General features: G+C 46.2%; 1 protein-coding gene across 1 annotated transcript in view; it reads right to left on the bottom strand.

Annotated features, from left to right (window-relative positions):
* The window catches only part of LOC119394473 (uncharacterized), a 49,608-nt gene extending 42,401 nt beyond the window's left edge, over nt 1–7,207 (bottom strand). Inside the window, exon 1 of the mRNA XM_037661777.1 lies at nt 7,045–7,207. Coding sequence (XP_037517705.1) covers nt 7,045–7,090 — 46 coding nt within the window. The 5' untranslated portion in view covers nt 7,091–7,207. The remainder of the gene's footprint in view (nt 1–7,044) is intronic.
* Nucleotides 7,208–17,927: the final 10,720 nt, after the last annotated feature.

Below are 17,927 nucleotides of genomic sequence, written 5' to 3'. Positions count from 1 at the left end.
ACTAACAGACATTGCATTCAAATGAAACAAAAATGGTCGCAGTTAATAAACTTTCAAGAGAACATTTTTGTGCATCGGCGTTGAGTGCTACATTACCGTATAGACAGATATATATTAACAAATTTCGGAATGTATCGAAGTATCTTAAAATACAATTGGAATGTATCGCATCGGATACAATCGGTGTTGTGGTATCTTGTATCTGTATCTGAAATACTTCTTGTCTGAATATCTTGTATCGTATCGCGATACAATTTCAAAGTATCTTTGCCCAGCCCTGGTGCCGGGGATATCTAAAAAGGCAAGCCTGTCATCTGCAGCCCTCAAGCAGATATCATTGGACCTTTTGCATTTGTCGTATGCTAACCGAATTCATGTTTACGCGGACGGTTCGGTCTCGGGAAGTTCGACAGGTGCCTTTGTGGGTACCATCTCGGTCAATCACAGTCAAGTTGAAGACCTCACACGTCACGACATCTACGGGCTCCGAGCTCGCCGCTTTTCAAGCCGCTATGGAGTTTTTATGCAAGAATCCCCTAGTAGATGGGCCATGTTCTGCGACTCTAAAGCCGCCCTTGAATGCGTGCGAAGTCTACGACGTGGAAACTACCACCAGTTGCTGTCTCATATTAATGAAATTTGTCATCGCGCCGTTAATCAAGGACACGACATTGGCTACCGAAAATGGCTCCTGCCGACAATGCCGACATTGGCACGACAATGGCTGCCGGGTCACTGCGGCACCAGTGGTAACCACCTCGCCGACGACGCTGCCCGATGTGCTCACGATGGAGCGCCCACGCTGTTCATACCCTTGTCAAGAGTAGACGCTGCTAGAGAACTTCGTCACATCGCGCATAATGCCACGCTTGCGCACTCGAATTATCCGCTTAACTCCTATCGTCTCCCACAGAACCTTCAATCGTTACTCCAGCTACAACTGCCATCCAAGACTTCTCGACGTGACGCTGCAATGCTGTGCCGGTTGTGGATCGGTGTAGCGTTTACCAACTCATTCAGCCATCGCATTGGCATGGCAGATTCATCCATGTGCGAAAGCTGCAACTGTGTAGAGACTATTGAACATCTCTTGTGCCCCTGTCCCCAATTTGATGAAGATCGTCGGACTCTACAGTGTGCCTTGAATAGACTCGATGATCGGCCCTTTAATGAAGGAAAGATCTTAGAGGAGCCTGGTCGCACAGCACATCAGCCCAGAAAGCCACACGAGCCCTCCTGCGGTACTTGAAAGCAACTTCATTGAGCGACCGCCGGTGAAACTCGGCACTGTGCGTGTGATGCGAAATGTGTCTATCCTTCTCTCTCTCTTTTACTTCCTAATTCCCCCTTCCCATGTGTAGGGTAGCAAACTGGACGCATAGTCTAGTTAACCTCCCTGCCTTTCATACATTCCTTCTCTCTCTCTCTCTCTCTCTCTCTCTCTCTCTCTATCTATATATATATATATATATATATATATATATATATATATATATATATATATATATATATGTATATATATATATATGTGTATATATACACGCGCTACACCGTTGTTCTGTATCTGCCTATAAAGCATAACTTGTAGGTTATCAGTGAGTTACGTCTAGTGTATTCTTTATATATACGTTGACTATAACTAGTTAGTAGCTTTAAACAGCGAATAACAGCCAGCACCACCAACATTTTTTCGAACCTTTTCTAATGCGAAACCAAGGAGTTTCTAAAGTTTCACGAAATTTTCTGCACATTGCTAAAAGTATTGTTCATATATTCGAGTGAACTTGAAGTAATTGAATGACTTTTGAGAACTGTAATTTTCGCTAACATAGCGCTAAACGAAATGTTTCTCGTTTGTGTAGTGTCCGTGTAGAGAGCAATAAGGAGTGAATTAAAACGGCAAGCTGGGCGAGTTGGTAGTTGAACATACTTGACAGAGGTACTGCGTAAGAGTAATAACCAAATCAATCGCGATATTGTGGAAGCTTACCACATGCATCTGAAGCGAGGTACTATGTGTGTCAGCGAGACCTCTATCGCTATGCATGCTAAGGAAGTGCAATTTTTAAATGGCGTAACGAAATGACACCCTGTAACGATATGCACGCGTCATGAGATCCTCTTTTGTATTTATTAACCACATGCGTGAAATAAATAAAACCAGCTCTCAGTCAGCGCTTGTGTGTGTCCGTTCCCTTTAGGCCTCCGTCCGGGTCACGCTGCCCACATAGCAAAAGGAGTGAATTTACTAACAGGGGCTGAAGAAGTTCGCATTACTTTGCAAGTGATCTGTCTTATACTTCTATTTAGGCCGTCGTCAGTTCCGTCGTGCTCCCGCTTAGATGAATTTGCGCATATAGAGCAATTAGGATGTTGATTTCGACCCGTAACGAGTGCCCCAGTGTGCTGCGTGCATTGTGCCGCGTGCAGTGTCCCAGTGCCCAGCGCCACAATGGTCACCATCGTCATAGGCGTGCGCAGAGGGTGGGGGGGGGCAAGGGGGCGAGAAGGGGGGGCGCAAAGTCAGCCCTATACATTGTAGGGGGGGCGAGAAGAGGGGTGCAAAGACAGCCGCATACATTGACATAATAGGGAGGGGGGCGCTGCGACGAACCTTCGCCCCCCCTGAAGGGGAACCCTGCGCACGCTTATGACCATCGTCACCATTGTCACAATGGTCACCATTGGAGCGCCACCATTGCCGGGGCTCAAGTGAATGCAGAAAACATTGAGTGGGGGCTGCAGCAGCACTGGGCCGCTGCCCAAAGGGCGAAGGAGACTCGAACGTTGTGAGTCGCACCTTCCCGGCTTCTGGACGAAGGATGTTGGGCCCGGCCAATACCACGTTCTCAATCTGTTAGTCTCCGCATTTCGGGGGATACGAGAGCAAAACGTGTGCTCTTTCAAAGCACAAATCCATCAAATTCCTTAAACGCGCTCTGCAGAAGACTATGGGTGGAATCACCCACCAAGACATCTCGGCTATTTCGAAGAACATCCGGAAGCGTCCGGAGGCCTGTATGAAAGTTGAAGGTGGACATTTTCAAATTTAAAATTTGAGTTGCTGTATACAGTAGTGAATGGATGTTCAAATAAATTAAAGCGTGCCTCCTTTTTTTCATCTTGATCGCTGTGGAAGTTCTCTGGTTTATTTCGCGCGCGCTGCCTTATTTATCGGTTACCCTGAACATACTAGATGGCTCTACACTCACCTTGAGCTCTTTTAACGTGAATAAATAGTGTAATCTATATGTGAGTGTGTGGCTGTATGTGCTTTTCTGTGTTTATTGGTGTATGTATCATAACCGTTCCATGGCACCTGGAGTAGCATGTCAGGCGAATAGCCTGGCTAACATCTCCAGCACGCCATTAAAGCATTTCCGTCTTCCTTTCTCTCAAAGTATGGTTTACGTAGGCGCATTCGCATTGAGGTTCCGTGGGGCGCGGGAATTGAACGGGCAACCTTGCGCTCAGAAGCGGAATGCCATATCTGGCTCAGACGCACGCCGTGGTGGCCGCTTTCGCTAACAAGCACGAGGGTGCAAGTTCGATTCCCGACAACGGCGCGCCCGCATTCAAATGGGGGAGAAACGCCAAAGCGTCTGCGTAATTAGATTTATTTGCCGTTAAAGAATCCGAGGTGGTCAAAATTATACTCGGAGTTCTCCACTGCGACGTGCCTCATAATATATCATGATTTTGACATGTTAAACCGTATAGTCGGTTTCAAGATTGCGATAGCAGGAGCACTCGGTGTACCCCAAAAAACTTCCGGTCACCTCATTTATTATTCTGCAACACCGAAGCGTAAAGCGTTTTTTTTTTTCAGATTTGTCAGAGTAAGGGAATACTCTTTTTCCAGTTTCACATAAAAGAAAGGCGCTTATAGTTAAAGACTAACTCTTTTAGTGTTGTGTGTAGCATAGAAGAATACTTAATTCAAATATTTTGCTAGACACAGGGAGAAAAGTGTTGAAACTCTACGGGCTACTCGCCAAGGCTTTTGTTCCCCGCCAATCCTGCTAGCCTACGCCAGCGCAGGAAACCGGAAGCGGTCCAGGGCCTGTGTTAGTATACAGTGAAACCCTCTATACAGATGTGTAGGCCTGACATCGCGACGAATGAGCCAAGCTCTGCAAAGCGCGCGAATGTGCACACGTATACGTCACGGCCGAACACACAGAAGAGCTTGTTCATGCAGATGTTGACGTAGTCTTATCGGTGGCTCGCTTATATGATGTTGTGCTGGCGCTGGCTTCGTGGAAAGCGCCCAAAGATCGCGCATCCTTGCAACACTTTACGACGGCCCAAAAAGACCGTAGCGCGTCAAACGCGTGCTTATCGCTTGTGGGAGACAAGCTCACACTGTGCTCACACTTTCGGAAATGGTGCGCAGCTTTTTACGTCGACTACACACTCATGAGGCGCTAGAGATAGAAGTAATAGATATCCTACGCTCTTAGGGATGAAAGAAGCTGTGCGTAATGTGATAAACCTGTGCTGACATCGGTCTAACACTCGTCAAAGACACACACACACGCACACACGCACACACACTGAGAAAGAGAAGCATGATCCTTTAGGCTGATTTTAGATTAAATATGCAGCAAATTGGAAGAGGTCACAACGTTTCTAACGTTTATGCAACTTCAGTAGCAAGGTGAAAATACCCAAAGATGAGAAGACTTTTCATCGACACTGCTGTGTCACAGCGTCTACGAATTCCTCACTTCTATTAATGCATTTATATTTATATCTATATTCTAGCTTATCAATCCTAGTTGTGTTGTCTCTAGTTGAGTGTAATAAATCAAGTATCCACTTTCGAAATATTCTTTAGTACTGATTTTAGATATTAGTGCGGCCCAGTGAAAAATACTTGAAATTCAAGATTTTTCTCGATTTTTACTCTATATGTAGATAGCTTAAAAGTATTTCGGATTAGGGGTGATATGCTGGGCCAGTCAAAAGTGGTAGTTGGCCTTGGCTGTGTTCATACTATGTTTGCATGCTTAGTGCCGTTGTTGAATATGCTGCGCAGCCTGTAATCTAAGTGCAGCCTCTAACCCCAAATTAGAGAGAGGGAGACAAAAGCATAAATGCAAGAAGGTTAACCCCGCGACGTCCAGTTTGCTGCCGTTCACTTTGCAAAGGGATAAAGTGGCAAAAACAGACGCAGAAGACGAGGGAGGGATGGAATACTTTCCTTATAATAAGCCCTGAAGCATACGTATACCAATTTTAGTGTCATTATTGAAGGGAGCTAACAGCGCTAAGGTGATTTTTGCGGCGACAGTGTCGTGGTGCCTTGCCAGGTATCGTGCATATGTGGTATACAGCACTTAGGACAGTGCAAAACAACAGATTCAGACTGATTGCTAAATGCACAGAAATTGAGAAACAGGATGCCATACTAGCAGAGACACAAAGTACGATGGATATGTCGTATGTTTATTTCGAAATGCCATCACAAAATACCGATGACATTTCGCTCGATCCATATTGTACGCCCGCTCGACATTTTGAAACTTCAAATTTCCAGCTAGTAGAGCACAGTTCTGGCGTAGAAAGCCGAAGTCATCCGGTGACCCAGCAACATCAGCGTCACGGGGGCAGTAAAACGAGAGCGCAAGCATTGAAACCAACCATTGACCGGCTAATTTGGTGCGACGGAGCCTACACTTCTCGCATGGTCTTTCGACTATTTAACAACCTCCACCACGCGCTTTAGTCCTGCTCCCTCATCTCCTCCAGTAATGCCTTTCCATTTGTTAAAGCGAACTCCGAAAACAATAGCCCAAATGCTAGAACGGTTCGTAATTAAGAACTATTGCTAACCAACCGAGATAGGGAACCATATGACTGTGGAGTCTTCAAGGAGCGACAAATACTTTTTAAGAATAAAAAAAAAAATGCATTGATTTCATCTGACTGGCTTTTACCGTGCAGGTATACGTTTTAATATGACTCCACATAGTAATTAGGCATACAATTACGCTAGATAGACTAAGTTAATTATTTTTAACCAAAGCAGCCAGACCAATTGACCAGAATGCAAGCCCCGAAGCACGCAATCTGACAACCGTTTGTAGAAGTGCAATAAGTGTACAGTGCCTATTGTGTATACCGTAGCGAATTCTGGTTAATTGTGCGCAGAAAATCGAAGCTTTACTTCTTGGAGAGCGCAGCTGTTACACCATTAGTTGACGCCCATAGTTGAAGTAATACCTACGACTCGCTCTCGGGCGAGCATGAAGCGAGTGATATTGAGGCCTGATATGAAAGCTCCCTTCGAGCTCACTGAGCCGTATCCAGTGATATCACTCATAAATGTCAACTAAGGGCGTGACAACTGCGCTCTCTGTCAGCTCAGTCTTGCTCTTCATTGTTAAAGCAGCTGGAATTCACTACTGTGCACAAAAAATAAAAATGAACGAAGGAAAGCCACGACATTTTGGATTTCTATAAGCGAATGCGAGCTGCTCGGATGGCATTCTCGCATACATTCATTGATATCAATCGCATTACTCCTTTTGTGTAAAAGTTAGTCTAATACGCGTAATTTATTGTCTGATTGCTAATGATTTACAAGCAATTTCGAACGCATTTCGTTACACGATCGGCATAGTATAATGTGTGTAACAGACCTGAGTGGGTCTGTGTATATGCAGCAGCAGGCTACTTTACCACGATTATTGAATCTTGGGAGTTCTATCCTTTGACTCCTGAAACTTTATAACTTGTAAGTTGGCAATGATTTCTGTATAGGGTACGACTACAAATGACTCTGGAAAAAATGAAGCCGCAAACAATCAACAAAGCTACGGAAAAGTAACACACATTCACGTAGCTGTAACAATTTTGAGGTCCGTACACCGCTAGAATAACAGCTACAACGTCAAGCGGACACTGCGGCACATTACATGATGAAAACATTGCGCGGCAGCGTAATGTCCGTGACATGCAGCGGGACAACGGATCAACACTTTACCTCTGTCTGTTTAGAGTGAAATCGTGAGAGTTATTCGTATAAGATATTCTCACCGGCAAACGCCAGGATCAGGCAGGCAATGACGACCGTTGGAATCATCCTTGCGTTTTGATGTGTGGACCTTGCCTCGCCACTCGCTGACCGGATAACGTGCGTGCCCCGGTCGCACCTGCGCTCTTGTCGACTCTTTATCCCCGTGTGCTGCGACGCGTTGGGTCCCACTCGGAATCTCTTGATAACACGCAGGCACGGTTGCACAATACACGCCAGCGCTATGCCACATGGATAAGGGGCGTTCGTCGCGACGTGCACCCAAATGATAAGGAGTTTCGCAGTAAATTGCGCCCAAGTGTCATAGGGCATCGCTAAATACCTTGTCCCCACAATAAGTGATCTCTTCAAGTAACATGCCAGCTTCGCACGCAGTATGTGAAGTTACCTATATGAAGCCAAATTAAAGGGCCGTACTTGAAGTCGCTGGTTGGAATCGCTTCTTCACCTCGGGTTTTCGGTCACCCGAGTGACATTTTTTAACGAGGCTGCTGCTTCATGGCTTTGATTGTTTAACTACTAGCGCAACCGGAGATATATCTATAGTCGGGTACAACTTTAGAAGTCTGCGACCTTTTCTCCCGAAGGCTGATGCACACAAGAATACACCAATTAGCGCGCATTCCAGACTGACGCCATGAGCCGGACGGCCGGTGACGCCGCCTTCGGTGAACATCACCGAGTGCATGAGAGGAACTACTTGTTTAGTCGCGGAGTCGATCGGCTGCCGCGCTTCTCGGTCGTCTGGGTGGGGCATCTCCGGAATTTTAAACTTGTACTCGAGTATATGCCTGAAAATGTATAGCTGAACACTAGCTAAGAAAAGAAAACTGCAGCGTATACATAAGATAAAACGGCAAGGTGATTCTAACAATTCACATCTGTGTCTCACACACCTATTCCAATAAAAAATGGTCAGTTTTACGGCGTATGATTTTTGACAATGCACTGCACACATGTTGTCAGTGGGTGTCCTACATACTGCAGTAATGCCGTAGCTACGTACGCCTGTTTTATGCTCATGTCCGTGACAACGCGTTACGACCACATAGGTAGTGTCTCCTTTACTCTTTGCCGTAATCTCAATGCGCAGTTGAATTAATCGGTGTTCCTAACTAATCAGCATAAGAAAACTGAATCATCATGAAATACCACCCTCATCTCACTTCATAAACCTTTCGACGTACGTAATATATTGCATCAACATATACATGATGTTTCATCTATAACAAGCTTCACTCTAAAAAATACATATGCGCCTTACGAGAATGTAACCCACTTTGTACTGTTTACTTTAATTTGATCTTGACGAGCACAGGGTATTTTATAAACTGAGTTAAAGTAATCTATTAGCATGGATTGACAAGAGAACTGTTACACTATTCCTTTAAACGCAAACTCTTCATTGGAAAAGTTGTAGGCCGCATCAATTAGTGCTGAAATAATTTATTTCCGTGACCATGGCTCTATTACTTTAAAATTTTTTCTGGCTTTAGGAAAGCGCGCGATATTCGAATAAGTACCACGTGAATACGCGCTTGTGCGCTATAAAATTAGTGCTCAAAAACGCGCTACGAACGAATATGAGCGTTGCTAACTCACAGACCGAACACGTGAACAGCAACTTTCCCGATATAGCTTGACTTTTGAAACAATGAACCGGACTGCGCAATGAATAAGTTCGATAAATGATGAATTTATATTCTCGAAGCTCTGGTCGGCGTTCTTATTACTGAAAAACTACGCGGAGGGCGAAGCGGTTTGATGTTCTATTGAAGCATCTATCATTCGTTGGTAACATCTTTGAAGGCGTTAATGTCACTGCGCGCAAGAGCCCAGTCACGTGGTATGTTTTCAAATCTCGCGCTTTTTCACTCGCGCTTAAGCGGACATCTTTCAATGAGCACACTGGGTGGGCAGGTCTTTCTGTGCGCTGAACCGTGTTTCGCCCGATTGTATAAGGCAACATTATCGAGCTGCCCTTTGCCGTCAGTGATAAGCAAGCCATGTCGACCATGGCGGCGGTTGCGCATCGAAAACATCATGTCTTCGTGGAAGGGCATATGGCTATTGATAGGAGTGCGGGGGCGCATATCAGGGATTGTTCCATTGGGAAACCCAGGCAGTGATTAAGAATGTGTGCTGAAATTGATTACGTTCCTGAAATCAGATAACTGTGAGTGCTTGGGAAAAATCATCAGGCCTACTAATAAAGGAATGGAAAATAAATCCCAGTTTTGCCGCAAGGACGAAACGATGAATGCAATACCGACAAATTATAATGTTATACGAGGGATGGCTGGCAGCTAACTCTATAGGATCCTATCTCGCGTAACTCTACAATTTATGCGGGGCTTTACTGACTTAACGTCGTAAAGGCCAATGTACAGCGGAGCTGAGGAGAAGCCTCAGCGATGAAATGCAAAGTGATGCAAAGAGGCGAAGATGGGCATGGTTTAGCACTGAAGGGACCTCCTCGCCGTCTGACCACCTGCATGTCTCAAACCTCCAACTTGACTGGCTCCTCCACTCACCTCCGCTATACTATTCTACACTCTCCCTCCTCCCCACCCTCCCTTCCCTTTTCTATCCCTCGCTATACTACGACACACGTGGCTCTAGGATGTATGGTATACTGTATAGCGTGTTTCTATGTTCTGTGATGACCAAGTAGGACGCTTGGGTTCGGGCGCGTGGGCAGCTAGCGGAAACGGAGGAATAAGCTGGACAGATTAGAACAGCTTGCCCGACGAACGGGTGTTGTCGCTGTCTCATTCACTACAATACATAATAAATACACTATAACAACGGGTCAACACTATATACAATATTTATATATATATATATATATATATATATATATATATATATATATATATATATATATATATATATATATATATATATGGTGCAGTTATCAAGAGAGGGTGTACAACAGCTCCTACAATGTGGACTAAGTTGAGCTTCCGATACATTCCGAGAATTCGTGCGCCATAAAACATAGAAGCGCTTTCAAATAGTGTCAAAAAGGTGTTATTATTGCCACAGAAATTATATGAACACTCTCGGCGGATTTTTTTCCGTCGCCGTCATGTCATGTATATGTATGTAATATATAAAAAGGCACAAAAAGAATACGAAGCACCCGACCGAGGATTCGAAACTGCGACCCCTCGCTCCGCAGCCTTAGACAACTCTACCACGCGCCATGCATATAATGCGATAGCAATTGTATTGACACTCTCGGCGGGTTTTCGGCGTCGCTGTCGCGTCCCGTATATATATAAAAAAGGCACAAATGAAAATAAATCTGAAGAAAAAAAATCCGAACCACCCGACCGGGGATTCGAACCACGACCCCTCGGACGGCAGCCAGACGCCTTATACAACTCTGCCTAGGGCTGTGCGCCGCCGCGCCGCGCCGCCGCCTGTTTTTGCTCACGCCGTTCGCGCCTGCCGTTTGTCTTTTCTTTTAATATGAACGGGGAATCTGGACATAAAATACAACACATCCCCGTTGGAGCACTTCTAGATGTGTCCATGTAATGGACTGTCCAGCCGCCGCTGATTGGCGGGAGCTCGGCGAGCAGCGCGCCCTCTATTTCCAGTTCTTTTCTCATTTTGACATGAAGCTTTCACGACTCCCGACACAAATGAGAGGAACAGAATGCGCTTCACCTTGCGCGTCAACGTTAGAGAAAGCGCTCCGTCCTGTGTCCTTTCTAAGTCTTCGTGTATATTGCGCTTGTTTCATCATGAACCTTTACCAACATGCCCAACTGGCAGTCATTCTAAAAAAAGATGTTTGGTCCCTCTGTCATAGGAATCGGTATAACACGAAGGTGAAACGTGTCGTCACAGAATTGATTGCTTTAGTGCACTGGTGTATAAGAGCTTTTATAACGTCTATTGTTGTTTGGACGATGTAGCACCGCCTGATGTGGGCGCACTCACGTGGACGCCTATAGTGGCACATCTTCGTACCGACGACTAACACCCATGATCATGATTTAACCGTTGCGGTAGCTGAAGTTCTTTACCTATACGTGGACAGCGCATATGGTGAATCCCGCGCAAATATGGCATCAGCAAGTACATAATAAACGCTGATACTCGATATGCACTCCTCCAAAGCGTCGTGAAACGCAAAGAGAAACGCTACGCGCGTCCTGTCTTCCTTCTAGCCTGGCAGTTAATTCTCACAGGGCGAGCGCGGAACGCGGTGCGACAGCGAAGTGAGCGTCGGAGAGCTATTTTTCGATATGGATGGATACTATGCGCGTTAAACGAAATTACACTTCTGTTGGAAACGCGCCGAATGGGACGGTCGCAGCAACGGCACGTTTTTTTTTTTTTTTTCGAGCCTGGTGGCACACATGTCACCACCCCGTTATAGAGGGGACGCTCATAGCATCCATCCATCCATCCATCCATCCATCCATCCATCCATCCATCCATGCAAGAGCCCTGCGAGAGGAAAGTGTGAAAGATAAAAGGCGCGTTCATGTAGCCTCGGTTATGTGTTTGGCAGTATCTCAGTAGGCCATCGTCGCGCCAGCCATCGTCGCGGACCGAGAGGTCATGGGTTCGACTCCTGTCAACGGAACTTTTTCTTATAGTTTTTTTTCCTTTGCCATTTGATGGCGTTCATTTTGCTGACGTATTTCTGTGACGGAAATACGCCATGAAAATCTTGGTGGACTGCGGCATAGAACACTTTCGTGTTAAAAATTAGGAGGGAGCGCACCTAGCGCCCAGAAGCCAACCTCCTCCGACGCCGCTCCCTCCTCGTGCTTCATGCTCTGGTCAAAATTCCCAGTATGCTCCTGTTTCATTCTTTATGGCGGGGGAACAGTGAACCCTTCTATAGTGCACTGTAGCTGAGGAGTTATTCTCGATGTGTCCCCCTAGTGGTCCGTCCCTTTCGGCTGCCGATGATTGACAGGAGTTCGGCGAGCAGCGCGCCCCCTGTTTCCGGTTATTCTTTTGTAACGTCATTTGGCATCATGAAGCTTTCACAACTCTCGACACAAATGAGTGGGACGGAATGGTCCGCCGCGGTGGAGCAGTAGCTATGGTTCTAGGCTGCTGACCCGAAGTTCGGGGGCTCGATACCGGCCGTGGCGGTCGCATTTTCAGTGGAGGCGAAATGCTAGAAGCTCGTATACTGTGCGATGTCAGTACACGTTAAAGAACGCCAGATGGTCAAAATTTCCAGATCCCCTCCCTACGGCGTTTCTCATAATCATATCGTAATTTAGGAACGTAAAACCCCAGATATTATTATTGAGGCACGTAATGCGCTTCAACTCAACGAACGCAGCCCCCAGATGTCGGCTTTTGGAGCACATCTCTAATACCGTGCATAAACTCTTTTCGCGCTAGCCATCGAAATAGGTAAATTCGGCCGCCCGTCTAACGCACCTGTGAAGGTTGGTACGCATTCCGTCCATTGTTCTCAAACATCTGGGACACATTCATATGCAAGTTCAGGCTTGACGAGTTCCTGTTTCTCTACATTTCATCCACTTTCTTCTTACGGTGAAGAGCGAGGTGACATCACGGCTCAGCGCTTTTCGAGTAAGGAAGGAAGAAAAATAACTTTATTGGGTCCTGCAGAACGCGACTGGGTAACCGAATGCGCTCTGGCGAAATGGGCTGTGGACATCTCCTTTACATGGACACGTCAAGTATAGCTCTCCGGAAATAGTAACTTCTTCTTCTTCAGAAGTTTTCCGAGTATTGCCTGATCTCAACTCTGCGGCTTCCTCCAGCCTTAAAGGGACCGGCAACTCTGCAGAACGTGTGATTAGATCCTGGTAGAAATGAAAAGACCGTGAAATATGGTGACAGATTCCAGCGTCCTTCTGGCGTTGTGAGTTGGATTTATATTTTTAAAGCGTGCTTAAAAGTAACAAAAACCGGTATGTCGCGCCGCCTAGCGGAAGAGCCTTGTAGCTGGAATATGAAGTCAGTCACTTTGCTGTACGTATTCACGTAGTCTGATGCTGTCATGAACGCCATAACTCGTCCTCAAAGTTAGAGTGTGTATAATATTGTCTATCCCCGCTCTGTTCTGTGCTGCCTACGATGTAAAAGGAGTCGCACGTTGAGAAGCGGCGCTGCCTTCGCCGCCGCCAGTGGTCCATGTCGAGGCGCGGCGCATGCGCGCGGCGTGCACGCATGCGCACTAAACCGCCATGCTCGAACACGAACCGCTCTCACGCTCACTGTTGGCAGCATGCGTTGTGAAGTGTGTATAAGACTTCATATGCGCCGCAGATAGAAAAATTGTTATTACGAATGTTTCACTGCGCTTTCCACGTTACCATTCCGTGACTAGACACTCTGAAGAGTTAGCTTTCCGTTGCGCTAAAGAAAATAGGTGCCCTAAAAATTGGCTGTCAGTCCCTTTAAAGGGCGACTACGCAACTCGCTGTATACCATATTCGTGGAGTATTGGACCCAGTACACTTTGCATAGATAAATAACATAGATAAGTAATATATATCGATGCGTTAGTATACACTTTCTTTCTTTCGTTCTTACTCGAATAAATCGATAAATAAATATAGAAGTAAAGGCAATGAAAAACTTAGAACAACAGATAGCTGAGCTAGTTGGTAGGTATTCATGTTCAAAAGACACGACGCGCAAACAGACACAAGAGAAAAATAAAGAGAGTGAATAGTTATCTTTCAGACTCTCACGTAGACAACCACGCGCACCTGATTGATAGGTATCGCCTCTTGCCTGGGAATGCGCAGATAAGTATTTGTGTCTACCTTCTTTTCCGCAGCTGTACGATTTTTGAGTTGGTAGCGGCGTTTGTGGTGTCTTGACTGCTCCCTTGTGTCCGTGTCTGCCCACCTTGTCTTTTTAAGGGCTCCAAAACAGCCTCTGAAAATACAAATCGAGCGCGTTATTCTCTCTTGGCGTTTCTCGTCTTTTTGGCACACTTCGTGACGCCACAACAGCGATTCACGTGACATCATTAGGGTACGCGCTCTCGATTGTTCGATATACGAGAAATATCAGTTGTGAATTGGCTTCCACCCTGCTTTGCCATGGAGCCGCCCACCCTTTCTTCTTTGTCTCGCGTGACTATATATCATGCGCAATCAACTGATTTCCCTCCATTTTGTGCGTTTCCGACTGCGCAAGCGGAGATAACATGGTGTAGACGACAAGCGCGAAATCCTGATAGGCTCAACGCTTAGTGCCGACATTGTACGCGTGCTTTATTAAGAAATATGTGGTGCGAGGAGATATCGCCTGTAAGAAGGGTGGTGACGGCGAGAACGAAACCAATGGAAAAGGCGTCGGATTATTTGATTCTTCCAACCGACGAACTCTTTACAGTGGAGATGATGCAGCTCACCAGAAAAAAATGGGAACCCTCTTCCACGGTTTTTCTTTTTTTATTATTGCGATAACAATTATATGGACACTCTTGACAGGTTTTCACCGTCGCCGTACTGTTCCGTATGAAGTCCAAATCGAGAACATCGCTGCGCGCATCGCATGCTGTACCCGCAAGTAAAAGCTCGCGAGCGCTGGCGAGAAACACGGCTGAAGCAGATATGAAACAAGCAGGCCTTCTCTGTCGCACGAAGGCCGCGTGCGAGGCCTGCCGTTAATTGCTCTTCAACCAGAAAGGAAACGCCCCACACGTCTTTCGCTGGGCGAAGGAGCATGACGGGACGCCGGGGTAGTGGGGGAGGGCTGCGTTGCTCGAGCAGCAACTATGAACTTTGAATATAAGGGTGCGGTCGCTATGTCGGCAGACATCAGCAAACGGCTCGTATACCCTTCTACGCGCTCTGATTTCAGCGCTTCGTGCTGTGTCCACTGATACAAGAAAATGCACGAAAACCACTTCTTTCCCGGGTACGGCCGTATTCTGATACACCAGATTTTTGTAGAGTTACGCGAGATCGGACCAAAAGGAGTTAGCTGCTAGCCTTAGTTCGTATAACATTACGGCATGTTGCTATCGCGTTCACGGTTTCGTCATTTCAGTGAAACAAATTTTTTCTAAAAATCAAGGGGCAAAATTCTCTCCCCACCATCTCTTGAATCGCCTCCCCCCCTTCCCTCGCCACGCCGCCGCTGATCCGATCAACCCTGCGCCGTTCACACACCGCCGCCGGCGATTTTGGGACCGCCGCACAGGTCTAACTCTGCCATGCGCCATGTTTCCGCCGGCGTAATAACGGCGAGCTATTCATATACACCCTTTATTGCTAGTGGTAGGCAGATTTCGGAGGAGCTTGAGCGTGTTCTCCATCACGCAACGCTGCTACATTTCCTTTCAAACTGAAAACTGCCCTGGAGACGCGCACAAAAAGTGGCCCCTTTCTCTACCCACTCGCGATCTGGAACGAAAAAAAAAGAACACCGGGCACACCCTGTGTCAGACGCCACCGGGTGGCAGGAGAGGCGCAGGGCTCACTACACGCGCCGCAGTTTAAAAGAAAACGAAATATCTAAGAGCGTCGGGTTCTGCATAGTCGACACTTGCAGAGCGCTGCTCAACACAAAAGCGTTACAATTGTGACAGTCGTTAGTCCACGCTTGTCCGGACTATACCTGTGCGTTCTTTTCGAGCGTCCTTCTTTTTGCTTCAGCGGCGCGCTGCAAGCTTCGAGCTGCTTGTCGTTCTTCGTGTCGCATTCCAATTTCTTGCTATCGCATTCACTGCTACGCCCAGCTCTCAGACTCTCACGTAGACCACCACACGCACCTTATTGATAGGTATCGCCTCTTGCCTGGGAATGCGCAGATACGTGTCTACCTTCTTGTGTCTTTGTGTCTACCTTCTTCATGTCCTTACCTCGTAGATATTTCCACCACCAGATGGCACCACCTGTCTAGGCCACTCAAATTTGTGGCTACGATAACCGAGTAAAATGCTAACGCTAAGATGTTTGCGGAGAAACTAAAGGAGGAGCAGGAGCAACAAATAGACGGAAAGAGGGAGGTTAGCCAGTTCTCAGATCGGCAGGCTACCCTCTGCTGGGGAAAGGGGGAAAGCGGATTAAACGAGAATAGAAAGGGGATGTTGAAAAAAAAGCAAAGAAAATAAAAAAAAAGCAAGAAAGAACGGAGAGTACGACGCTGCTTAAAGCCTGTCTCTAAGAAAAGTTGTCCGCAAGAAACGCAGCAGCGCTTTCAAAGAATTTTCAGATGTGGACGGTGTCGGCTAGTGCCCCAAGACCCTTTTCACCAGCAGTGGGCGATTAAGTCCATTTAACACGTTTCAAAGTTCTTTTGGGAAGCACTGAAGCGGGAACCCTCAGAGCTGATGGGTGATGGTTTCCTCGCAGCTATAGTTATAGCATGTCACGCTGTTGGCCATTCCGATCCGAAATGAGTATGTGTGAAGGGCGCGCCCAGCCAAAAGCTGGGCGCGCCCCTGAGCTCAGGGCTGGGCAAAGATACTTTAAAATTGTATCGCGATACGATACAAGATACTCAGGCAAGAAGTATTGGAGATACAGATACAAGATACTGCAGCAATAATTGTATCCGATACGATACTCGGGAATTGTATCTTAAGATACTTCGATACAATCTCAAATTTGTTATTATAGATCCATATAATGTAACAGCAAACGCCTATGCACGAAAATGTCTGCTTGAAAATTTCTTAACTCTGACCTATTTTGTTTCGCTTGATTGAAACGTCTGTTAGTATCTCAAAAGTTTTGCCCTTCTTGCTCAAAGTACATCAGTTTCCTTCTCCAAAACAACTTATTGCGGTTTGTTTTAGCTTCTTCACAGGACAACTCTTTATACACTTCACTGACAGTGGTTCTTGCTTGTCATTTTTGCAATTGGTGGGAGTCGCTGCCCAGCTTGCCGACCAACTAGTGGGTTGCCATATAATCACGATAAATCCAATAACAAGCCTTCGCACGACTGCGCAAATACCAATGTGGACTTTTACCTTGTCCATAAAAGACGGTTTGCGCAATACCGTATATCCGGACAGGTGTACATCAGCAACAACGCTGGTAGCAACATATCTTTTGTTGAGGGGGTGGGAGGGGGCATTGTGTATTCTAGGGGTTTGAGACCTTTCGCTAGCGGCCCGGCCCGCACACATAATCGTCTTCGTCCCATTTGTTTTTATTTTCTTAATAAGTATGTTCGTGAGCTACACAGATATGACTGGTCTTAAGCATTCCTTTCGTGAGGAACGGTGGTCACCATGTGCTGAAACATAACCGTGGAACAAAAACTCTTAATTTCAGAATCCACGTCCAGATTTCACTTGTTGTGTACATCGGTGTCAATGTTTCTCGAATGTTGATTCCAAATCCTCTTCAGAAATGACCTATATATGAGATATGGAAAAGACTTCCTTTCAAATGGCGACACCATTTTGTTCAAGCGCTCTCCGACTCCCGATCCCACCATCTTCACTGTCCCGGCCCTTGGAACTAAATTTCGCGACTGCGACGCGCTGGCTATAAGCTGAGTTTGAGACCCCTGGTGTATACGTAGATGACGTAAAACTGCAATGAATTTTCATATTCTTCTTATCCGCTGGCGTAAAGAATTCTTTGTTGATATACTCACTAACGTGCAATTTTTAGCAATTTTTCTTCAACGAGAGAACATGAGCAACACAGCAACGTCTCAGAAGTCTTTGTACAGTTGCACAAAGCGTCGTAGGACACCGCCTCTATTCGCGCTATTGCCGCTTATAGCTCCCATTTCGTGGCGATTAGTGGTACAAAAAATATTTAAGAAGGCCTAAAACAGGAAAACAAATATAAGTAAAATAGAGAGGTGGTTCTGTATCGAACATTCACATTGAATGAGTACAGAAACACAATACAGAGGGCGCCCTTAATAGCTATGAGCACGAAGTATC

The sequence above is a fragment of the Rhipicephalus sanguineus genome, chromosome 1 (assembly GCF_013339695.2).
Source record: "Rhipicephalus sanguineus isolate Rsan-2018 chromosome 1, BIME_Rsan_1.4, whole genome shotgun sequence".
Taxonomy (NCBI): domain Eukaryota; kingdom Metazoa; phylum Arthropoda; class Arachnida; order Ixodida; family Ixodidae; genus Rhipicephalus; species Rhipicephalus sanguineus.
This window is presented reverse-complemented; position numbering and strand designations above follow the sequence as displayed.